The sequence below is a fragment of the Vanellus vanellus genome (genome assembly GCF_965231255.1).
Source record: "Vanellus vanellus genome assembly, chromosome: 18".
In the NCBI taxonomy this organism is placed as follows: domain Eukaryota; kingdom Metazoa; phylum Chordata; class Aves; order Charadriiformes; family Charadriidae; genus Vanellus; species Vanellus vanellus.
In genome coordinates, this window is record NC_138923.1 from 4,321,905 (window position 1) to 4,347,333 (window position 25,429).

Consider the following 25,429-nt stretch of genomic DNA (forward strand, 5'->3'; position numbering starts at 1 on the left):
CACCTTTATCAGCAACGCTCACTGCCTTTGAAAAAGCCAGGTGAATGTCCGCAGACAGAGGAACTGAGGCACAACTAGATTATTTACAGCTCGTTTCCAGAAATAGTCTTTGAAGTTGAAATCCAATTAATTTCATACCTGGGGAGAGATTTGCATAGGGATTTTCCATCCATATGGGCAGATTTTTCAAAAGGACTCAGCTTTTATCGAGGCACCCAATGCAGACTGTGTTTTCCAAGGTGCCCAGCATTCATTAGCAGCTCCTCGGAGTACGCCTGGGTTTGTCACAAGGGCAGCGCCCTCCTTGGTAAGCCACCGGTCACCGAGGCCTTCTGAGGCCACCATCTCCATGGGTCTGGTCTCCAGAGGTGAGGAGTACCCCAATCTGTCGCTGCCTTTGGTAGGGACCCATCTCACTGGAGATGTGGGCATCTGAGAGCAAATAACTTCCTACCGCAGAGAAAGAGGGGGTTTATGCTGGCTTAAATCCCTGAACGAGCTCAGCCCAGGATCAGAGAGATGCCACCGCTGGCATGGGGCAAGCGATGGGCATCGGTGGCTGAGGGAGGACCAGGACCACCCTGTGTGGTGGCCCTGACCCACTAGATCCCCATGGCTATGTCCTAAAACTGCACCCGTGCCGCCAGGAGAGTCTTTCTTGTATCTCCCCTGCAAAGATGCCCCATGCCCCCAGTGCCACCACGTCAGCGAGCGCTGCCTCGACAGCCCTCAAAGCACCCACACGCCATCCCCAACTTGCAAACTCTGGGGCAGAAGCTGTATGTAGACCCTCACATGGGACAGCCCCCTTCAGTGAACCTTTCCTGAGTTGCAGTCTCACAAATAGCCCAGTGGAGACAGGAGCAAACCTTTCCCCGTCCCCTTTCACACCTCCATCGCCAACCACAGCCCCCGGGAGCCCCCGGCACCGTGCCTTGAAAACCTCCGATCCGCGTGACGGCTGCAAAGCATCGCCTTCAGACTTCTGAGGAAGAGACAGAGCTTCAAATGCACACGAAAGCCCCAGAGGCCAATGTTTCACAAACAAACGGCACCCACCGGGAGGGAGCGGGCAGCCCTGGCCGCAGCAACGCCTGCCTGTAATGAGCTGACCCGCAGGCTTCCTCCCGGCTCTCCGATTTGCAGGGTAATTGCTGTACATTTTTAGCCTTGCCTGCAGCCATCTCGTACAGCGAAGGCTGCCGAGCTGCGTCCAGGGCCAGGTGTGTTCAGAAAAAAAAAAAAAAAACCCAAAAAAAGATAATCAGCATTTTAAAAAAAGAAAAAAAAAAAAAAGAAAAAGAAAAATCTGGTACTGAATCCTGTTGCATCCATTTTTGTTCCCGCTGAACCAAATTGGCTTCCATCAAAGCAAATGGCAGATGAAGAAAACATTGACTTTCTGCTTGGGTCAATAAACAAGATAAATTGAGCGTGGAGTTGAACGTGGAACAGGGAACATCATCGTTTACCTGAGGAGGAGAGAGGGTTAAAGGCAGAGAGGCTGAAGCAGGGCACAGGTCTGTATCTCACGTAAGGGTGTCTCCCTCCGGAGCTCAGCGCTGGGAGGAGGATCAGTGCCGGCTCCGACGAGGCTTGGGACTACGCCGCGGGACTGGGTCTGATGTGCTTAAAACAGAAGATCCTGGACCCAAATCCTGAGATAAGAAAATGGGGAATTGCAATCCTGCAACCCAGCACCTGCTGGTGCCAACGGCATTTGCCTGGAGCGGGTGTACAGCCGGCACAGGGCTCAGACCTGACTGCTGCTGGTCCCGAGGTGGCCAGACCAACCCTTCCTGAGGTCTGAGAGATGCCGAGGATGGGGTTCAGCTCACCCATCCCAAGATAACCCAAGATACGCACAGGACTGGTCACTTTGGGCTCCTCCAAACTCAGCAGGGAAAAATGAGCTCATTTGGGGGACAATCCCCTGCCCCAAGGAAGTCAAGGACTGCAGCAGGAGCTGATCGGTGCCTTGAGCTCCACGGACGAGATCTCTGCTGATTAGAAAAGGCAGCCTCGGGACCAGCTTAGATATGGATCTAGGGATGATCAAAGCTACTTCTAAGCACAGTGAAATCACTCCCACCCTACGGCCCTCGGAACTACTTGCGATAGATGTCAGGGAGAGGAGGAGCCTCTTATTGGCCTTCCTGAGGAAGGGGAAGGTCTTGAGCTTACCCGTAGCATTAAGATACCTAAAACACCGTTTGGGAGAGAGACAGAAAGCCTCAGCTATGGAAAAGACTCCTTGTACTTTGCACTGTCTTCGACACCACAGATGTACTGTGAGACAAACCTGTAAGATGTCAAAATCCCAGTGCCCACAACAGGATCCACTGTCCTCGCTGTGCTGTCCCATCTTTCAGCCTCTTGACATCGTAGAGACCCAAGCTTAGATCTGCCGAGCTGGGCTATTAATGGGACGTGTGGGTGGAAATGCAGAGGGCTGAGCAGGCTCCCAGGGCTGCTCATGAGTCCCAGACTCAGGTTTCCAAAGGAGACATCACTTTGGAAGATCCACCACCTTATTCTGTTGGGTCTTTTTTTTTTTTTTATTCACAAGCCTACGCCCTCTCAACAATAACCCACGACCTGAAACACCACTAAAGAACAGAGGACGGCATGAACCCAACGGCAGCACCGTGCTCACCCACAAACACACACCGATTCCGCATTTTAACTCAGAGCTCCTCCCGCCTCACCCTGACACCAAGCACCCCAGACCATCCTCCCTTTACCTGGAAACCAGTGCGCTATTGCATTATTAAGTAGAACATAAAGAATATATGTATTTATTAAAGGCAGAAGAGACTCCACCTACCGGCAGATTCTTCCCGGAGCTCAATTATTGGCACTAAGTGTCCCACATCAAAGGTGTTCAGAAGAGCCGCGCTCCGGCAGAGGTTGGAAGGGATGTGTCGGGGGCTCGAGCCCGCGGGCATAGGCAGGAGCTGCAGGCAGGCGCGCGTGGGATGGGAGCATCCCTCCCCTCGGGCCAGCCAGATCTCAGCCAGCAGGTTCGTTTCAGTTGCCAGTGTCACGGTGAAGGATATTCAGTTTGAACCCAATTCACAGGAGTGTGGGACATGGCCGTCACCGTTCCTGCCTGATTAGATCTGTCAAAACCTATCAGGGGGAAGTCTGCCTGGGAACCCGCTCTCCGGCTGCACGTTTAGCAACAGGAGAGTGATGAAAGGAAAAAAGGGGGGTGGGGGGGGGGGGAAGACAAGAAAAGCATTTGCACACTGCAGGACCACCATCCTTCTCCTGCTCATCACATTTCACCCGCTGCCTTTGTTCTGGTGTCTATCTTAATTAAACGGACTAAATGGAAAGGCTTCCACGCTAATCCAAGGTCTGCCCTGCGGGGCCAAGGAGGATGCTCAGAATACAATTTGCTTCCTCTGAAAGGTGCCAGAGACGAACACGCAGAGATGTGTCTCTCCACGGTCCCACCACAAACCCCACAACCAACCTCTGCCAGGGCAGGGAGTGATGGGTGAAGATCTTCTGATGGGTGCAAGGGGCACCCACCAGAGCCCGTGGCAGCCGGTGCCTCCGAGTAGAAAGGGGAGCCGTGAGCATCGCGTGGGCTCTCGGAGGAGGTGGGGGGCGAGGGAGGGCTGATCCCACCCCGACACCCCACTCCCCTTCACGGGGTGACCCCTCAGCCTGATCCGCTTCACTCTGCAGCTGCACAGAGAGCGCTGCCGGCCCCACGCTGCCTGCAAGGAGAGATGAGGGTTACCCAAAGCCTCTCAGACAAATGCTCTCCCGAAATACAGGCCAAGACTCCTCTTTGACTACAGACACGAGGGCCAAAACATTGATTTTTCAGCCAACAAGCAGCAGCAGAAGCAGGTCCCTGTGAATGTGACCCCTGGAAAAAGAGTCAAGTAGGAGGTTTTTGGAGGCAGAGCTCACCGGAGAGGCAAACCGGGGGATTTATGAGCAAGAAAACAGGCGGTTGTTGTATTTTTACCATTTCGCCCAAACAGGCTTCTCCGTACATATTTGCAGAAAGCCGGGATCATAGCAAAGATGGAGCTTAACTTGTTTGTCCAAGTTTTTCTCTCGATGGAAGGAGCACCGCAAAGCTGAAACGCTGCCTGATCGCTGGCCTGAGGGCAATGAACTTGCTTTCAGCATCTGGCCTAATTCACATTACAAGACTCAAATTTGACTTCAGCAATATTCACCTCCATCTATCCTAAACCAAACTCGGTTTAAAGAAATGCAGATGACCTCAAAAGTCCTGAGGGGCTGCTCTGCCACAGAGACGAACAGAGATTATTCCCAGGAATAAAGCCCCGAGCGGGAGTTGGCATTTCGGGATGGGCTGCAGACTCGGATGTGGAATTACCGCATGACCGCGGGCAACGCGCAGGACGCGTCAACCCTCCGGACTCCTCATCTGTAAAACGGGGACAACAACAGCTACCTCCCTCCCACCGTGCCGCGCAGTTAATTAATGCTCCTTTGAGTTGTGAAGATGAAAAGCGGCGTGTAACTGCAAAATAGTGCTTTATTATTATTATGAATGGAGCCTCCGCTCGTTCCGTCAGACTGCACCTTAAAGCAGCGCTACCACAGACACTGTGAATTGTTCCCGGCAGCGGTACTACCGCTGGCACTCGCAGGAGTCTGACCATGGACTTGTAACTAAGAGCTTTGAACATGTTGGGGAAGAAGAAAGAGAGGGAGAACAAACAAATAGAAATTCCACCACATTTTGCGTTTAGCATCTGGAGACGATGCTCCCACCCCTCCCAGGGGCTGGAACAAAACGAACCGGAGACAACAGCATCTTTACCTCCCGCTCTCGCCTGTGCTTTCCCTTCAGGGGCTGCCGTAGCGCTGCACGCGGAACGTCAGGACAGATCGTACTGGAAGGGCACTTCAACAGCACATTCAGATCACACGGCCCCTTTAGGCAGTGATGATTATAATGTCTCTATTCGACAGGTGGGCGAAATGGAGCACAAGACGCTGAAATCACCCACAGCAAGCTGGGGGCAGAACTGAACCAAGGCAGGGACAGACCCCCTGCCCCGGCTGGGGCAGCGCCAGCTGTGCCCAGCTGTTGGCACTACGCAAACCGTATTCCCACCGAAGGATGGTGGGAGCACTCCTCACCCCCGGCCTCGGGGGCTCTCCGGCCCTGCCAGCCCCCCTCATCCTGCTGCGAGCACCAAAGGCGGTGGAGGAGGTCCGGAGTCCCCAGTGCCACCCTCAACCCCTGAGCTGCACGCAGGCTCCGTCCCTCTCCAGCCACGGACGGCTTTGGGTTGGTAGCACCAGACTAGCACATAGAATCACAGAATGTTTTGGGTTGAAAGGGACCTTGGAGATTGTCTAGTTCCACCCCCTGCCCTGGGCAGGGCCACCTCCCCCCAGCCCAGGTTGCCCCAAGCCCCGTCCAACCCGGCCTTGAACACCTCCAGGGATGGGGCAGCCACAGCTTCTCTGGGCAACCTGCGCCGGGGGCTCAGCGCCCCCACAGCAAAAAACAGCTCACTTCTTGTCTTGAACGCTTCAGGCAAGTCACCTTTTTGTACCTACGCTCCCTGCATTATTTAACATTATTTCCTTTGCTCCACCTTGTGTATCTAGCCTGCATCTCTCCGAGGCAGAAACCTCCTCCCTTGCTGCCCACGCAGCACGGTGCCCTCCGCCTTCCCGACCCCGCAGCCAGCCTCTCCGGGCCCTGGCAATGCAACCCCAACCCGGCGGAGCAGCCTGCGGCTCTCCATCCCTTTCCCACCACCTCCCCGCCTCCCCCCCCCCGCTTTCTCCAGGCCACCTCCACCGTGCCCGGCCGAAGGACTCGGACGCCTGCAGCACACGGTGGCCACGCCGCTCCCAATAGGTACCTTTCATGTTTAATTCAGAGGCTAGTTTAGTTAATCTATTTTTTAATAATTCATCCCTTCCATCTTAATTTTGGTAGTTGTTGAAAATCCCTAATAAAACATTTAGGGACTCTTTTACTGAAGCAATGGCATGATTTACTTGACGGAATCCAGTCTTTGATGTCCTGTCTTAATTCCCTCCCTCCCACTGTGCCTCAATCCTGTTTATCGCTGTGCCGGAGGTAAGAGGTTCTTGTCGAGTTTTGTAGCACTTAGACGCTTGGTCAGCGTTAATAATTCAGCCGCCCCGCACGGCTTGGACAAAGCACGCAGCACACCAGCCTCCTCCTTTTATCAACCATTCCCTCTGCCACCGCGGATCCGGGCATCGGCCCAGAGCGATGCGGAGGGACCAGGCGGAGCATCCCGACCGACGCGGGTCGGAAAGAGCGTGAGCAGAATATCGCAGGTGCCAACTATGTTGTTGAAAGAATATACACCCTTTTTACAGCGTTTATATTTCATTCTCTACTGCCGGAATGGAGAAACACGCTGGGTTTTTGCATCCGTAATTGGGGAAGAACAGATGGTGGAGGCACAGTTGGAAGTAATACGGCCATTAAAATAATCTATACGGCTTGTAATTCTCCACCATGTGAGAAAGAGGAGGGCCTGCCTTCGCCCGAGCGCCCAGCCCGGCCGCTCACCCCGCCGCAATACGGGCAGGAACATATTTCTTTTTGCAGTTGTTGGGATATTGAGGTGTTTTGGTGGGTCTGATGGGTTTTACCACTTCCCTTCTCCCGGGACTCTCCTCTCGAAGCGATGTGAGGAGTGAGCAGCGGAACCACAGCTGCTTCCAAGGGGTATCTGTTTGACTCCTGCGTGCCACGCAGCACACATTTCCCCCCCAAACCACCCAGCTAAAGCTTTACATCTTAATGATATAAAAAGAGGAGCAGAAAGACCCAAGCACTTCAGGCAGGCAGGGGTGTCTCTGTAGTTCGCTTAAATTTTAAATGGGTGTGAGAGGAGAAAGAATTATGCAGAAAAAAACCCCAACCAACCAACCAACCAACCATTGAAAACTTCTCACAGGAACACACAGGCTTTGCCACCACCTCCATCACTTTCAAATCTCAAGAGTGCTTCTCTGTAAAATCAGAGCAAGAAAATTGCCCGGAAAAGCCTATACGTTTAGTCGATATATGGAAATATATGTCCTCGCTCTGCGTGATTTAGGCCATGGCTTCAGAGACGTCTACACCCTTCTAACACCCCAACCACCACGCTGTTTGGTGCCCCTTGGGAAGTGAGGGGTTTGCTCCGGGCTTTTGTTACTGCTTTGTGTCGGTTTGTTTTTCCACAGGAACGTACTACAGAAAAGGTCCTGCTTCATCAATATAAAATGGAGAAAATGTTTCAAATCTCAAAAAAAACACATTGGAAGGAGCAATCCTGTCCCACTCAGACCCAGAGGCCAGCATCCCCATCCTGCTTTACCGAGGGGAGAAGGAAAGGGAACCTAGCCAGGAACCCAAGCACCCCGGGTTCCCCGGGCACCGTGCTTCCCATGAACACCTCCCCAGGCTGGCCATAATGATTTTCTCAGCCAGAAACCTCTCGATTGGGCTTAAAATGTTCACCGCAATCATGCAATCGAGTCCCTCCCCCAAATCCTTACCCTCCGCCCCAAACACACGGAAGCCAGCAGGACATTACCTTGACAGCTGGCTTTGCTTTATGGAGCTGTAAATATATTTTTTAATAGGCTGGCAGCGAGAAAGATGTGTTTCCAGGCTCGACAACATCCAAAATTAACTGTGATTCATTTCAAAAGGGGTGAAGCGGTGGAGGAAGGGGGAACGCGAACCTCAAACCCGCAGAATATAAAAGTCTTGAAAGCAACTGCCAAATAGCCCCTGCACAGCTGCCTTCTGCTTTCGGAAGGAGATTAAAAACCCGAGCGGCATCACAGAGTCAGCTGAAGCAGACGTCACAGAGGCCACCCTGGGCCACGCTCATGCTCAGATAAGGCTCTTTTTTATCATTATTTTCCCGGAGATGACCCAGCCTTTGCCAACGCACAGCTCTGCCCCGCTCCTCGCATCACCCGGCACGACGGGTCCATCGAAACCGAGGAGAGGAGACGCGAGATGCCGGTGCCGGGGGTGACCGGGGTGTCCCCACGCGTGGTCCCCGGGGACCTCGGAGGGATCCTACCCCGAATGTCAGCAGCTCGGCCTCCTTCAGCATCTCGCCCTTCTTCGTGTGCCAGAGCATTAAGCCTGACGCGCCTTCGTTAGCCCCAGCGCTGCTCTCCAACACCTAATTTGACTAACCCTTTAGTGACTAATTTAATTACCCCGGCCCACAAACTGACAGACAGCTGTTAAAAATGGTTATTGCATTATTAATACGCTCTAGTAATTTCCCATTAAAACTATACTGTTAATAATTTTTTTCCCTGTATTTCTTCCCTCTTAATTAGTCTATTTAAAACTTTGAAGGAATATTCTCTTTATGGTAAATGGGAGCGTCGAGCAAATTACATTTTTGATTGAATACTTCTGTGATAGGCCAGCAAATAAGACCGTTGAGTTGTTAATTATTGTCAGAGTTTCACACGATGCCTGCTAATGAGGCAGTCAATCTTCTCTGCCATTCCTAGAATATTAATGGAGGCTTTTGGTATTGATTTTGTCACTGGGAGAAAGCAGGAACCCCTCCTTCTCGGGTGGCTCCGGGGTGGGCAGAGGGGGACTCTGCACTGGGAGAGGACACGGAGGGGACCAGAGACCTTTGGGATGGGGTGAGACATGGAGGGCTTGAATCACAGAATCATAGAATCATAGAATCATAGAATCAGTGAGGTTGGAAGGGACCTTTAAGATCATCAAGTCCAACCGTTAACCCACCCTGATAAAAACACCACCACTCCTAAACCATGTCCCTAAGCACCTCATCTACCCTTTTCTTAAACACCTCCAGGGATGGTGAATCCACCACCTCTCTGGGCAGCTTATTCCAATGTTTAATAACCCTTTCAGTGAAGGGTGGGTGAAGCTTGGGAAGTTCTGGGACGTGCCAACGGAGGCTTGCACGGCTCACGGACCCGGTGGGGGACCTGGCATGTCCCCACGTGCCGATGCACAACGGGCGCACCCAGGAGGGACAGGCAGCAGGGAGGGGGCAGGTGCTGCCGGACGCACTGGTCCCTGTCCCCTCTCTCTGGGTCTACCTGTTGAGCCTGAACTGCATCAGATTCCCCCCTCGTTCTTCTGTGATAAGAGGATCTGTATTGGGTTTTTGAGGGAAGGGAAATACCTGGACTTCACCAGATGACTTGATGGAGTGATGTGGGGAAATTATTAGCAGCGTGACCACAGATAAGGATTGACATGTAACTGGGAGGTGGCTCAGAGACTGTACTAAAGCAGCCTTTGAGCTGTGCTGGAAGAAGGGAGGTTTCGGTACCATTTCCCACGCCATTCGGGGATTGATCCTATTTGCACCAGTGCTCTCCTTAGAGGACGGAGGAGTTTGGCAGCAAAGTCCGTCAGTGCCAAAGTCGTAGGACTCGATGACTCTTCCCACCCAGGCTCCCACTGCCCGGCGCACGGAGCAAGAGCGAGTCTCATGGGGCCGTGCCCAATGCCATCCCCAGCGCCAACGCCATCTCCATCTCCCTGCAAACGGTGTCTTGGCCAAGCCAGGGGTAACCCTACTAAACAATGTCCTGATTCTACACCAGGGGAACCGAGACAGAGAGAGGCAGCAGCCCGGGAGGCGTGTGGCTCTATGGCTGATGTCACAGCCCTCCCGTTAATGTCCCCTGGGCGACAGGTCGCACGCACATACGTGCAATTAAAAGATGACACGCATCTCCCTGCTCCAGTCCCCAAAACCAAGGAGGAGCACATGGAAACTGTTCCACTTGAGCTGTGGAGGCTGTTCAAGAGGCACAACTCCCCCCACACAAGCGTGTCCTCTGCCTTCAGCGACCACATCAGCTCCCTCACGGAAGAGCAGCCCTCCCCAGAACCCAATTTCCGCCGCTGTGGGTGAGAATCCCCCGCTGCGCGGTGTGTGGGGCAGCCGTCGGCGCGCCGCGCGGTCATGCCGGCAGGAGGGACCCCAGCAGCTCCCGGCAGCGCAGGACCTGCACCAGAGGACGTGGGACCGACTTTGCCGGGACGCCGTGGCACCAAGTCAGAGCAGAGACGTGGATTCCCGAACTAGGTCGCCCGACCCGGAGACCGGCAGGATGGATGCCGCACCGAGACGCCGTGCTGGCCCTGCAAACCAGCTCAGCTCCCTCAAAACTGCTCGGGCCTTCCCAGCCCCAACCTCCCCCAGCCCCGCTCCCACCGGGAACACCAGGAGAGACCAGGTGAACCTTGCAAAGCCCAGAAAACCCGTCACAGCAGGCGATGTGCCGACACAGTTCAGACTGTCACAGCTGCCGCGGAGAGGCCAGAGCTCAAGGACTTCACTCCAGCTACCTGCTGCAGCTACTCCAACTGGGCTTTCCACAGCCAAACCCACACGCTCCCAAAAAAATGAGATTATTTTTGGCCGTTCTGGGAACACCCTCCCTCTGCCTGACCGGGTGCCACTAGGAAAGGTGTGGGGGGGTCTGGAGCATCTTTGGGGATGCTCCCAACTCCCTGCATGCCCCGTCACCCGCAGCTGCACAGCTGGAATGACACCAAGGGAGAGGGACGGATGGAGGACAACGGCCGCCCACCTGCACTGGAGGCGGTGGTGGGGTCGGGACCACCATCCCCGCAGCAAAGGGATGGCAAAGCTGCTGCCACCTCCCCACCTCTGCCCCCTACCCAAGCAGGCTGCCCAAAGGCCGGGGAGCCAGATGTTCAGCAGGAAATCTTTTCATGCTCCCTTAAATCCCTGCAAAGCCCCAGCTGATGAATCCAAAAGGCACACAGCAACCGGGGCTTCTCCCTGTGCCGCTCACCAGATTTCCACTCAATCCCACCCGTTTCTTGGCCCCTCGCGAGGCCGGGCGAGGGCACAACAGGAATTTCTGCGGTTTCTTTTCCACCCCAGAGCTGAGCAGCAGATGAGCACAGCTGGTCCCCAAATACAGGCTCTGTCCCCCCACCTGGTCACCCCTGCTGCTTCTGAGCCCGTCTCCTGCTCCTTTGTGCTTTATAAACAAGCCGGGCGCTATTTTTACTGCAATGAAGTTTTTCAGACTAAAAGCTCCTTTTTTTTTTTTCCTTTCTATAAACCAGCCTTCAATACAAGAGGAGGTTTCTGTTTATAATTAATTGCCTGTGATGCAGCATATGCCGGTTTTACCAGGAAAAAGGGAGTCTCTAACTCTCCTCAAGCTCCAAATGAGATGCCACAAAAAGCCCTTCAGGTCAATGGCAGCTATTCTTGACTCTCCTCTATCCCGATCACGTATCAGCTATGTTCAGGCACAAATTGTGGCTTTCATCCCCAAAAAATCCATGTCATCACACTGGTCTGACAACAAGTCAAACTGACACAAACCCAGGAGGGTCCCTGCACCTGCACCCACCAGCCCCATGGGAGGGTGGGAAGGGCAAGCTCAGGTTTGCCTACGGTCACACCAGCTAGAGATGATCTGCTCCTACCTCAAGTCCTTGAGAAGCTCCTGTAAGGACGAGAAGAAGCCAGGTCTCATAACACATCTAGCATTGGCTTCTCAGCTCAAATAAGTCAAGCACCACACCCTGCTTCCCCCGGGTGTCCTTTCCCAAGGGGAGACGCAGGATCCGTCAACAGCTCCCTACAGGAATGGGGAACATGAACCACCTATTCAGAAAGGGCAAGAACTAAGGAGAACAGATTCATAGACAGAGTCATAGAATTCTCTCTGGGCACCCTGTCCCAGTGCCGCACCACCCTCACAGGGAAAAACTTCTTCCTCATGTTCAATCTGAACCTGCTCTCTTCCAGTTTAAAGCCATTCCCCCTCGTCCTATCACTACATGCCCCAGTAAAAAGTCCTTTCCCAGCTCTCCTGTAGGCCCCCTTTAGGGACTGGAAGACCGCAATAAGCTGAACAGCCCCAACTCCCTCAACCTCTCCTCATAGGAGAGGTGCTCCAGCCCTCGGATCATTCTCGTGGCTCTTCTCTGGACTCGCTCCAGCAGGTCCATGTCCTTCTTATGTTGGGGACTCCAGAGCTGGATGCAGACTATTACAGATATCCTGGAATAATCCATCCATAATAAATAATCTTGCCTTACAGTGGTGCCCATCCCAACCACATGGAGCAGGTCTACAAGGGCTCATTTATCTGTCAGTAAAACAACAGTCAACACCCTTTGGACCCAAACAGAAGCCAACTACCAACTTATAGGTGAAATACCCCCACGAAGAGTGGCTGTGGGCAGGAGGCGAGCAGAAACCCACAGCTTCCCCGAAAGAAGGCATCACCACGCAACAAGAGGAGGAAACCGGGTACCACCGCTCAACACCTACCAAGCCCGCAGGCAGGGACCCAGGCACGGCCGGGCTGTGCGCCGGGCCGGCGGCCGCTGCCAACGCTTGCCCAGACGGCACTCAGCCTCTGCCGACACTGCTCCCTGGGAAAAAAGCATGGCTGCTATCGAGCTGAAAGGTCAGGCTGCAAAATAAGGGCAGGCTTTGAGTTAATAAAGGGTAAATGTCAGATTACGGGCTGTCAGCACGGGCACGTATGGAATAAAAGAGGGGCTGAGATCAAGAGCCTTGTGGCTTATAACTCCATCCGTTCCCATGGGTTTTCAGGGCATCCCCCTGGGGAGGCAGTGCAGAATAGCTGCTCCACAGCGTCTACTCAGGTAGATAAGCCCTAGCACATGTCAGGGACCTGTTACACATATAGATCATGTCGGATATGGGTGGTTATAAGCAATGCATTCACCCCTTGGACTCCATGGGTCAAGGAGCCCTTTATTGAACCACCCACAACTTTATCATTAACGCCAAGCTGTGTCCCACTCCAGAGCAACCACGTTTCAGAGCAAACAGCTCTGGCCCATCTGTGCTAGATATGCACTGATTAAAAAAAAAAAAAAAAAAAAAAAAAAGGAAATGTGGACTGAACTGAATAAAGAGACTTTGTACTGCAAAAGCTCAGTGCATATTTACACAGTATCCTGCCTTAATTCTCAGCTTCTTCATTCATGTCATTTTAAGCCCTCCGCAGTAGTGGGGAAGTATTAGCCGGTGTTTAATTGTGTGCTGCTGGGTTCAGCACGGCTCCCGATGAGCTGCCGCTGGGAGAGAGCCCACAGCAGTGCAGGGGCAGCGCTGGGCTGGAGGTGGCATGGCAGTGGCAGGGGGACAGCCCACGGCAGAGCCACCAGCCGGGAGGCTGAGCAGCAGCGGGGGACGCTACCCCAGCCTGAGCCAGTCTTGCCTTACAGTTAAGGGGAACCAACATCGGCCGGCACCGAGTGACCCGGCTACGTCATGCCTGGGACAAACCCCAGCGTGCAACTCCCGCACCTCCTGTTTGCAGGAGACGTGAATACCTTCCCTAAAAGCCACCCAGCCACAGTGTCAACAGACCTGAACCTGCCCTAGGTGCAACTGGGGGCTCTTCACCCCCCACCTGCCTCCCCCCCAGTGCCTGCTCACTACCAGACACACTCATTCCCTCCCGCGGAGGAGATATATGAATTACGTACAGACCTTGTGGTCCATCAACACCCTCCTCCCCATGCCTCCCTCCCAGCCGCCACCAGCACTGCTCAGCCCCGCCGGAGCCCGGACCCCAGCACTGCTCAGCCCCGCCGGAGCCCGGACCCCAGCGCAGCGCAGCCCGCGGCACGGCGCGGCAGTGGGTCCCCAACTGCACCTCTCTGCGTTATGATAAAAGGCACTTGGCTGCAGCCAATAGCACCTCATTATATCAAAAACACTGCAGGAAATGTCTAGAGCTGAATTGATTATGGCACAGTAATTCCTCCGGCAGTGAAAGCAGGGCAATTCCCAAGGTGGGATTACTTTTTTTTTTTTTTTTTTTTGCAAAGCTTCACCTAATTTTCCTGATTTCTTTTTTCCCCTGCTTGCTCCCCAGCCCTCCTTCCAAACCTCTCCAGCTTGGCACCGCTCTTTGATTTAGTCACTCAACAAAGTATCCTGCTTAATGCACCCCAGCGTAGTGCCCAGGAAAGCATCACCGCCCACCGGTCCTCTGGGCTTTAGACATGGAGCAGCAGGAAAAGGTTGAGAAAGCTTTTGCTTTTCACTCTGTAGCCAGCAGCCAGATTTGGGGAGACCAGAGAAAGACCTGACAGGTACTTATAAACATCTAAGGCGAGTAAGCAGCAGATAAACAGACGGAAAGGGACAACGACACGAAACCTGGGCAAAGCGGAGGGAAGGGGCAGATGATTTGTGGCTGACACACGGTCCGGTCCGGCTGTGGCAAAGCACGGAAAGGTTTCCTGAGCCAAATGGGCAACGCCAGAGAGAGTGCACTGTCCCCTGCTCCGTGCAGCACCGATGCTGTCTCTAAACCACGTGCTGAGCTTTTCAGTCCTTTGAACCTCGTTTGGAGCTGCTTTTGCTCCTCTGCCTGGAGGTCGGGAGCTGGGGAGAGCCTGCAGAGCATCTGGAAACCGCCTGGAATAAGAAGGACCAGCACGGCATGAGCAAAGTTACTCTGGAACGCGCTGCAGCGATGGCTCCTGAGGCTGCCCCGAGGCTGGTGGGAAGAACGGAGGGCATTTTGCCCTAATAAATCACCCCAGGAGCCGGGGTGACATCCTGGAGCGGAGCAAATCCCTCGGGAACAGCAGCCGTGGTGGTGGGGCACTGTACCCAGTCCACCGGAGCCGATGGGAACAGTAGCCCAGCCCCGGCTGCTCAGGAGCAGGAGCTGAAATGAATCAACTTCATTAGTCTTCAGAGAGCGTGGCCGTCCCGGCTCGCTGGCCATGCCTGCGGCCGCCCCCGTGCCCGGCCCCGGCCACCCACGCCTCGGGGTTTGGCCACCGCGGTGCCTGCCCGGTCGCTGCCCACCCCGAGGTGCGAGCTGAACGGGAGCTTTCCCCTACAGTTTTGTCTGGTTTGCACAGAGCTGCCTTCCCTTGTCCCTCCATGGCAAGAACGATGTTCCTCTGCAGCAACATGTGCATCCCCCCCCTTCCCTGCAGCAGTTAAAAAAAACCCAAACATAAAAATAAACCTAAAGGTCCATCTTCTCCAGGAGTCCTTTCCAAGCCTGCAAGGGACAGTGTCTTCTTGCGGTGCCCTTAAAACAGAAGGACAAAGTCCCCCTGTTCACGTCCACCTCCGTTACCGCCATCTCCACCGAGGTGGCTTCTCCTCCCCCGCGCCGGCTGCGGAGCCTGTCGCAGGTCCCTGGCACGCTCCCAGGAACGTTTCAGCTCAGCTGAATTTTATCAGTTCTGTCCTCTGGATGAAATGATCCAACGGTAGTTACGGGAGATAAAAACGAGAAAGGAGGAGCAGACACGGTCCACGTCGGGCAAGTTTAAGGCAACTGAAATCCCATCAGAACTGGCTGGTGGACGGTGACAGCTCTTTCCACTAAGTTGCATTAGGAAATAGCTGAAGAAAAGCTTTTCCCAATGTCACTGCCCCACCTGGGACCGCATCCCCCAGTGACACAGCTAAGCTGAAGGACAGCTGCTCATCCAGACCATTGTCCCACCTGCCCCGGAGCGTCTCGGGGCCTTAAGGACAGAGCTGCTGAGGACAGCGCTGGGAGAGAGGGCAGTGACTCACAGCATCCTTCCCCAGGCTCCCAGGAAATCCTGTCCCTCCCGCTGTCCGGCCGGGCAGCCGCACGCTCTCGGTTGCCGCTGGGTGAAGGCGATGGGGGTTGGCTTGCTCTGAAATGGGGGAGGGCAGAGCTGACCCCAAATACTCTGCCCTTGCTGGGGCTCAAGTACCCGCAACCAGCGCTGACCTGGCACCGCTGCATCCATCCCCAGCGACCTGACCCTTTCCAGAGGCACCGCAGCTCCCTCCCCAGCACGGCAGCAGGAGGAGGAGAGCAGAGGGTCTCTGTTCCAAGCCTGGCACAGGTCCCCACCGTCCCAGCACCGTGCTGCCGCACAGCTCCCCCCCCCGTCGGGGTCAGGGGATGAACCGCCTGGTGCCTCTCCTGTCTGCAAACCTTCTGGTCCCCTTCCCAGGCGGGAGATGCACACAAAGGCAAAAATAAAAAAAAAAAAATCAAATAGGGAGAAAAAAAAAGTGTAATTCGGGAAAAGTAGTACAGACAGGCTGTATAAACAGAGAGGCCACGGGGCTGCACTTTGAACAGGCAGCTACAAAGCACACCTCAGCCGGTGTTTAACAGAAAGCAAAGGCAGGGACATAAAAACAAATAACACCATCAAACAGGGACAGGAGAACTCCGTTCATTGAAGAAACCCCGGGCCTGATTTCGCCGCCTTGCATCACCCTTTCTGCTAAGCTCACACATCGGCACGGGGTTTTCGAGCCCCTGCCTCCCCCTCTGAGCCCTCTGCGCTCGCCGCTTGTCTCGGCGCCGGCAGGACCCCGCTCCACCACAGATGGAGCCGGTTGGATGGACGGTTGGGTGTTGCGTCCCCAGGCGGTCGGACGGACGGACACACAGCTCCCGGCAGCAGATCTGGCGTCAGGGGCGGCTGCAGAGTCCAGTGCCAAACCCTACTCTGTGAGGGGGGATCCCAGATACATTAAAAGGAATCATTCAGGGTGCGAGACAGCATTTACATATTTGGCGGCTGTCAGAGTTGTTTTAATTGTCTCAATAAATATATAAACAAAATCTGTTCGCTTGTCGGGTTGTTTTTCCCTCCTGGGCTCTGTGGCTCCGTGGACGAGAAGAACAACAATCGCTCAGCTGCCAAACTGGTGCTGCTGCTCCCTGCGAGGGATTTGCCTACGAATCAGATCCAAATTTACAGCCACCACCGCCCTAAGGGGTTTGATCATTTTCTGGGCAGTTTTACAGCCCTGCATAAAGACCTCCAAAATGCAGTGCTCCAAAGGACCGGAGCACAGAGAGAGTCTGAACTCGGCATAACTGTAGCAGGAATCATTAAAAGGCGCTGAAGAGGGAGGGCTGAAATGTCCCTCTGCTTCTGGGCGTGAAAGATCACCCAGGGCTGGCGATGGATGAGGAAGAGACGTGCTGAGGGCAGTGAGGTCCCTGCGCCCTCCCAGAGGTGCTGGGTGACCCGCCTTTCAATTCTGACCTATCCTAGACACCCCCTGGGTGAGTTCAGCTTCAGTTTGGGGTTTTTTTTCCCTCCCTTTCCTCTCTGTCCGTATTTCCCTATCTCCCTATCTCACCACTCCTGTAATTCCTCTCGTTTTGCTGTTCACACCCTTTGGTGGCCGCTGCAAGGTTCCGTCTCCATTTAGTCACCCCGCAGCCACGGGAGACGTACCTGACTCTTCTAACCCGCTCTCATAAATCAAAGCGGGAGGCAGGGAGCAGGCAAAATCCCCGTAAGCAGCCAGGATGATGCTAAGTTGACAGATGCAGAGCAGGGGCCGGTGGCTGCATCTCTGCAAAGCATCTGTCCTTCCCCTCCAGAGGATGAGGCCAAAGGCTGCCGTTATCCCTGTGTTAAGCACCGCAAGCTGCTTCTCCACCGCTTTTCGCGAGACGACGGCGTGGTGGGGTGATAAGAAGCCCCGGCCAGAGCGGCGGGGCCGTTATCTGCGGGAATGACGGTGTCTCTGTGATGTGCACGGTAATGAATTGCCCTCTTTGCAGAAATGAGTAAGTTGTGCCTGGTGATGCAATGATCAATTTGCTCCATCATGTGAAGCCGTCCATTCATCACGGGCACCCGCTGATAGCTGCTCACGGACGCTTTATTGGCACCAACGGAGCAAAAGCCTCCGCAGGCAGCTCCCCGCTGAGGAACACCCTGAAAACAGTCTTTCCCCTCTCCCCTGACCTCCTGGCTGAGGGTCCCTCCAGCATCCAGCACCCAGAAATCACAGCCAGCTCTGCTCCCAGAGGCAGAAAAAGGGGAAAAAAAGACCAAGTTCCCACAGCATCTCCTGCACCAAACGGCAAGAAGAGCTGGCAAGGTGCCTTCTGCCCGCTCCTGCCCGCGGGGAACGGCCCAGCTGACCTCCTGAGCCTCAGTGGTGCTCACCTGCAGCAGCACCCATTTTCCTGTGCTCCCGCAGATAAGGCGCGAGGCCAAGTCGTGGGGCAGATGGGCTCTGCTGCTGCGACAGTGTGGCCACGGCAAAGCTCTTTCCCCTCTCCTGGCCCAGATTCCCTTTGCCTTTCTCATTCGCTTCGCTTCTCATCCTCCTCCGCTCCCAGAGAGCCTCACACCACAGCGCTCATCACTGCCTCGCAAAATCACAAGTGCCAAAATCACTGCAAAACCCCTGCAAAAAATCACTGCAAACCCCCTGTAAGCCTTGGGGCAGCGGTGGTGTCGCAAGGGCACAGCAGGGCTGAGCCGGGGAAAGCCACCGGCAGGGAGCAAAAAGCCCAGCTCCCATCCTCAACATGAGACGGGACGCATGTGGGCGCAGAGCTGGGGAGCAGAGCTCTCTGCCACCACCGAGAGAACCAAAAATAAAATAACAAACAAATAAAATAAATAAAAAATAAAAAATCCAGTTGACTGTACTTTGGCAAAGAATTCAGAGAGCAAAGGGGCTCACTTGGGAGCAAAACGAAGATGAATCGACAGCGAGTTCAAGAGAATTCATTCTGCCGCTGAACACTTGTCTCTCCATCAGGACATCTCAAAGGCTTGTCAAGTGAAGGCAAAGGATTTTATTTGTTTCTATGGTTGCCATAACGATAGAGCTATATGTCATGTCAGGCGGCAGCTGAGGCTCGCGCCTCTGATTTATAGTCACTCATCAGAAATTATCAACTTTCCTGCAGAGCAGGTGGCACGATGAACCAGGACCACCAGGCGTTTCCCAGTGCCGTGCTCTGTCCCCGGGTTATCTCCCCTCTTGGTCCTCCGCAGCTGGCTGCACCCCAAGGGATGCTTTTATTATCTCCCCCGGGGGTGGGACCCAGGGGCGGCGGGTGCGCATCCTCCCCGGGAGCTGCCGATGCGGCAGAGCAGCGTACGCCGCCACAATTAAAGCCGTTCCTGGTCCCACAGGACAAGCGGTACCTCCTAACGGGCCAAAAAACAGATGGCAAGATGTCCGGGGAAGGCCAGCGGAAGGACTGAACACCTGATAGCAATTTATTAAAATGAATATGGATGACTGTGAATATGGGCTACTACGTAACACCAGGTTATGGGAGAAAAAAGGAAAAGAGAGAGGGACAGGAGCAATGGGGAGAGGGGCATAAAGGCAGGTCTTGAAAACAAGCGAGATAAGGTGGGACTGGGAGGCGTTTCTTGTCCAGGCAGGGGATGCGCCGCTGGGGCAGCCTGCCCAGCCTGGGACCAGAGGCTTCCCAGCACGGGGAGAGCCGCACAGCGCCGCTGGCCATCCTCACACCAGCAAAGGCATCGCCGTTAGCGTGGTCTCCAGGATCCCAGACGTGTGACCGACATGATCATCGCGTGGAGGATCAGACTCCGCGGTCGAGGAGGGGATGCTCAGTGTGGTTACTGACAAATTATATATAAATTTTCATTAACTCTAAGCACCCTTGTGCTTAATTTATGATGCACAGACCTTAAACCTCCACCACCAAGTTCTGCATCTCTCCCCACTCATGCCGCAGCGCCCGCCGGAGCATCCCCGGTGGCACGTTTGCAGGGAGAGCTTTTGGCTCCTGTCTGCAGGAAGTTTCTCTAACGACTTGGCTGCAGCAGCGGGAGGAGGCTCGGGCTCTTCGTCCCCATCCAACAAAGCCCTCGGCGGCGAAACACACGGAGAAGAGCATCCCTCCAGAGAGGCAGCAGGGAGTCAGCGTTTCTCCAGAGAGCTGCTGAAAGGAAGAGCCCCACCTGGCCCTTCCGCAGCCTCAAGCATCTTCATAAAAACACAAGGCCACGTTTGAACCTTTAACCCTGGGAGTTGTAACGACTTCATCACTTGTTTTCTCCAAACCAGGCTTTCTGCAATTTCCCTCCATTAAACTCTTCAAGACAAGTGACCCCGGAGCCAAAAGGTGTCAGACTAATGAAAGGTCTGGAGGAATGCAGCACGCTCGTCATTAAAGACACAGGAGAAATACAGGGCTGAGCTACCATCACAGTGTTACAGGACCGCAAACACGGCACTCCGGGTGCTGAGATGCGGCCGTGTTGCTGCGGGTGTAATACAGCCCAGGATCTGCCCCTTGGCATGGGGACGAGACTGTATCAGAGCTCAGGTGCTGCAGGACCACCCGCAGGAGCTGCCAGCACGGAGGGACAGCAGTGCCACCGCAGTCCCACAGCCCAGGGAACAGGTCCTTCCCGTGCAGAGGGATGGCTGCGTTTGAACACCCACACAACGGACAGCAGATGTTCACCTCTGACGGTAGGTCTGACATTACGGGTCATCATCCTGACACCTGAACCACCAAACCTCCCTTGAGAAGTTACCAACACTTGTCCCAGTCCAGAGGGACAAAGCAAAGAGGCTACAAGATAAACAGCTCTAAAAGTACCTTTCGCACTGCGTGAAAGCACCCAAGAACCTCAGAGGAGGTTCTCAGAGATAGGCCAATGTGATGCCCATGAGCACCAACACAGCTACATCCCGGCTCACTGACGCCGGTGGATCTGACCAGCCCCAGCATTAGCTCCTCCGCACCATCACGCTCCGCTCAGGCGGTACCCCCTTGGATTCCACCCACCCCGGGGTGCTCGGGACCCCGAGCTAGAAGCCTGATCCCCGTTTGAGAAGTGTTTAAGTTCTAATGCAGAAATAATAGATCGCTTTTCGGTTTTCACTGTATCTGTGAAACCTTCCATAATTCGACATCAAATATTTATTATTACGTTTATTAAAGTTTTAATAATTTAGCATCTCCTGTATGTAAGACACAAGCGCCGTGAACTCGCCTCCCTTATTCTACCTGGGTCACTCCAATATTTATACCTGGAATTCTCAGTTTGGGTTTCATTTGCGAGGGGAGCAGGCAACAGCAGCCTCTGCCAGAAACCCTCCTCCTCCTGCCTGGCTTTCATCCATCCCGAGACACTTCCACAAGGATGAGTGCCCGGAGACAATTACTGCGCTGGAGCAGAAAGCAAGCTTCCTAGCCTCTGCTTTCGCTAAGGTACTTTTAACGAAGATGTGAAGAGGCAAGAAAGAAATAACGTTCTCCTGGCATTTTGACTTGGAAAATGTTAACGTACAACAAGACGACCCTTCACCTTCTCAAATGAAAAGCGGTAGTCTTCTGCAGACAAGAAAAACAACGCTCCTAAGAGAGCTAAATTGTGATAAATATGTACCATCAGTCTCTTTTTGCAGGAGAGAGAACAAGCGCTAATTAGCAACAAAAACGCACTTGGAAGTGAGGACCTCTTGGATACCAGTCCTGGCTCTGCCATAGGTTTTGTAGGTGCTTACTTCAACCATAGCCCTGCCAAAACTCATAATGATGGGACAGAAAAATGGAAATCCACCATCCCATTGCTCTGGGAAAAAACAGGACAGAAGGGGCTGGGAGATACAAGGATCCTGCTGGTGCCCAGGAAGATGATTCGCAACACAGACAAGACTTTGCAGGTCAGGAAATTGTGTTGAGTCAACAGCAGAAGGCAGCGAGAAAGAAGGGAGACACCACAGAGACTCCCCGGCCCCCAACGAGCACAGGCTCAACCTTAATTTAATGGAGGAGAGGGGAACACATGCTAAATACCTTAGGAATTAAACAGTTAAACCCTTGTAGCTTACAGTTCAACCCTTGTAAACCAGGCAGAGGAGGACAATCACCTCCACTGCTGTCCTCCGAGGCAGAGGCTGCTGCTCCCTTTCCAGTTGGGGCACAGAGGACAACCGTATCGGCTGGCTCCCTTTCCAAGGGACCCCCTTTGCCCACCCTCAGCCTGGTCTCCCAGCAAACGGTCTCCCCTTCCACCAGGGCAATCCTCCTCCTGCAACGCCCTCTTAGGTCCCACTTCTGAACCAGACTGTCACAAGCCCAGTGACATCTGGTTAAAATACACGCTAGCCAAAACGGGGGAGCCAGAGAAATATCCAGGCGCATACTGAATTCGAGGAAGGAAAAAAACCCTCTAGTTGTATCATAATTGAACAAGCAACGTGGCCTTTCACCAGGGTCTGACCTTGGCACTTCATGAGCACCACAGATGACTATCAAGGGTTGGGAGGATGTGATATATGTATGAGTTTCTGAAACATGATAGCACCTCCGCACTGGTAAATGCATCAATTTAAGCTATACAATCTAACATTAGATTTAAGCCACGCTGAAATTGCCTGGCCACGGGTTCATACCAATTTACCTGACTGGATTGGCAGACATCAGAGCTATATACGCAGGCCTGGCCAAGACCCATCAGGACCAAAATGCCCGGAGAGCTATCACATCTGATTTCTTATTAGAAGAAAATTAATCAAACTTATCATCATAGAAATTACCGCATCCTCAATAACAATTTAAAGAGCAGCATAGTCACTCAAGCATGAGGAAAACGAGAAATCTGCTTCCTACCTGACATCTGCTGGATCTTCTGTCACCAGAACATCTGTCTTGCAGCTGGCGAGAGGATTGATGGAAAGCTCCACGGGGGGCACCACGAAACTCTTACTGACAGGCAGCCACAAACCTTGACCCAAACTATAGGTGGACCTGGGATAAGGACAAACGTGTCATACAAGAACACAGCGTCCACAGTGAGTGGTGGCCCTCTACTGCACCTGACCATTTGGAAGTCAGAGCAGTTGTGGCACCATTGGATAAGTTAGTCATTTGGTCTTGTCCTGAAAGCCAAATGAGAGAGGAATAGGTAGCGATGTGACAGGGAGAATGTGGGGATGGTCAAGCACTTCTTTTTAGTCCAGGAAGACTTTATGCGTGCACCGTCCTCGCTGTTGCTGAGCTGGGTTCAACCAAGGGGGTGAAAGGGAAGCCCTTCCCTGGCTGAGGAATATGGACAAGTCTTTCAGGGCTGTCAAAGGCAAACGACACTGGTGTCCCCCAGGGAGTAGGATAAGACGGAGCCAGGAGTGACCAAGAGGTAGCATCTGCTGGGATGTCCTCACCGTCTCTCCCCTCCCAAATGTCCAAGTTGAACATTCTTTTGACTCACCTGAGTATCTTCTCCGGCGCCTGCTCTCCTGTGACCAAGTCGTATCCCCGCTCGAGCGTGGTGTAGGGCCACGGCCTGGGGGGCAGAGAGGGGGAGAGCAGCTGTGGCACGTCACGAGGCAGGGAAAGCGGCACAGCCACTCCCGGGTCTTTGGTGCCGGTGATGGCCGGTGGGGAGGAGAACCGGGCTCCTCACCAACACAGGAGCCCAGACAGAGCAAACGCACCATCACATCACCACTCACCCTTCGCTGTGTCCCCAGTCGCTGCGCACACACAAGTGGCGATGGACGGGGTCTGGGGCATAGCCTTCATGGCAACTGCACTCTCCTAAAAGAGAAGAGGGGAAAATGAGACCTCTCTGCACCAGAGGCATGTCAGGAACTGCGGCGTTGGGTCTTCCTCCCCTGCTGCCCATCTCTGCTAGTTCACAGCCATTCCTGGTCCCTGCCATGTGTCTGGAGCACTTTGGACTCTTCTGAAACCTCCAAGAGATGTGGAGGAGGAGATGAGGAGATGTGGAAAGCTTGCAAGAAACCTGTAGCTCTTCTGGAGCATAATGTAACACCCACAGTGGCTGGGGATGGAATTTCAGGATGCAAAAGGTCTGCTCCTGTGCAGCCCTGCAGCTCCGCCGGCTCAGCAAACCTCTGCTCGATGGCCTCCAAGAACAGCTCACACTCCCCACACGGACATGTCCCCACAGACCCGACCCCTGCCCGCGTCCTGCTGAGCCCTGCCCGCTCCCCTGGCCGCGGGGCTGCGCTGGGGCCAGCGGGTCCCTCCTCAGCAGGGATCAGGACCTCGCTCGAGGAGAGCCAGTGTCCACCTCCATGCACCTCCCGGGTGGGGAGATGCTCCTCACCCATCCTGGCCACGTCCCCTTCCCACCTCTGCTCCTGCCACCTCGCACGGCGATGGGATGAGCCTCCTGCAGCCCAAACTCCCGCAGGAGGACACAAAATGCCCCAACCTCCATCCTCCGCGGGCAGTGCCCATGCCGTGCTCCCGTCCTGCGGCTAAGGGGCTCTCGGCCCCGCTCCCCTTTGCCCTCTGGGTGCTGCCTCACCCTGTTATACCCTTTTAACAGCAGGAGAAGATGTTTCCCCCACCAGAAGCCCGACCGTGCTTGGCCCAAATTGATTCCATGTTTGGTAGAAGTACATAACCCGGAGCAGAAAACAGCAAAACCAAAAGATTAATTGGATTTGCACGTGGAGTTTCGGTTACAAGCTCCTGCCAATGGATTTTTTTGCGCCCCCCTCCCCTCCTCTCCCCATCGTGCCTGACGGCACGGCAGGCTGAGCTGTAAACACGGGCAGAGGTGGGGACCGGGGAGGAAGCTGGGGGGGGGGGGGTACCCCCATCACGGCGGTAATGCAGACTGGCAGGTACCTGCGTGCTCATCAGGATCCTAAGCAAGTTCTTAAAATGCCTCGCAGGGATTACAGTAAAGAGCTTTATTGTCAGGAGGGAGCAAGATGGGGGTTCAACCGCTGAGATTTTAACAGAAGAGCCGCCTGGAAAGGGGGAGGCGGCAAAAGAAAAAAAGAAAAGAAGTGGGGGGGAAAAGAAAGAGACAGCTAATGATGTGCTAAAATGCAACAGCACCTTCATGAAATATTCACTGCCTTAAACACGTCTAATATTAAAGATTAAATGTCCTGGGATTTGTCCTAGCGATTTCGAAGCACTGATTTATGATCTGTCAAAAGCTGCTAACCTCATGATTCATAATGGGAGCGGCAGGAACATTGCTTCTCCAAAGGGAAAGAGCTGGGAAAGAGACGGCGGCATCAGCCCCTGCTCCGGCTCAGCCGTGCCCGGGGGCTGGGGCGGTCTCGTTGCAAGAAAACGCGCGTCCTAATGGCTCCAGCAGTGATTTTAAAAAAAAAAAAAAAAAAAAAAAAAAAAAAAGGAAAAGTTATTTTTTCCTTGGGTGCTTAGTACGCAAGTTTCCCCAGCCATGCCGCGGATCATTAATTCCCGGCGCTTATTACATAACAAATATATGCTCTGCAAACGAGAGACATCGCAAAGTGCTTGCGAAGCAGAGCTGGGAGTCGCGGGGCACCGGCTCGCGCTCAGCTCCTGCCACACAAATTAGAGCAAGTAGGGAAAAACCACCTCCAGCGGTTGGCATCCAACAGCCTGAACGCCTCCCTTCGCATCGGCGGCTGGAGGTGCCGGGCGGTGAACCCCTTTCCCGCCGGCGCAGGAGGGTTTATTTTGTCCGCCGGTTTGTTTACTGCTCCGTTAGTTTGGTGTCGGGAGGAGAAACTCTATCAACCTGCAGAAATATTGATTTTATCGACTCCAATCCTGGAGTTTCAACAGCTACAGCCGGTGCTTGAGGCTTTATTGGGAGGTTTATTTCAGTAAGCGAGAGGGCAAA

General features: G+C 54.0%; 1 protein-coding gene across 1 annotated transcript in view; it reads right to left on the minus strand.

Annotated features, from left to right (window-relative positions):
- Positions 1–25,429, minus strand: part of ASTN2 (astrotactin 2) — a gene marked incomplete at its 5' end in the record, with an annotated part of 368,996 nt that overhangs the window by 181,287 nt on the left and 162,280 nt on the right. The window contains 3 exons of the mRNA XM_082492552.1: positions 22,438–22,575; positions 23,036–23,110; positions 23,280–23,364. Coding sequence (XP_082348678.1) covers positions 22,438–22,575; positions 23,036–23,110; positions 23,280–23,364 — 298 coding nt within the window. The remainder of the gene's footprint in view (positions 1–22,437; positions 22,576–23,035; positions 23,111–23,279; positions 23,365–25,429) is intronic.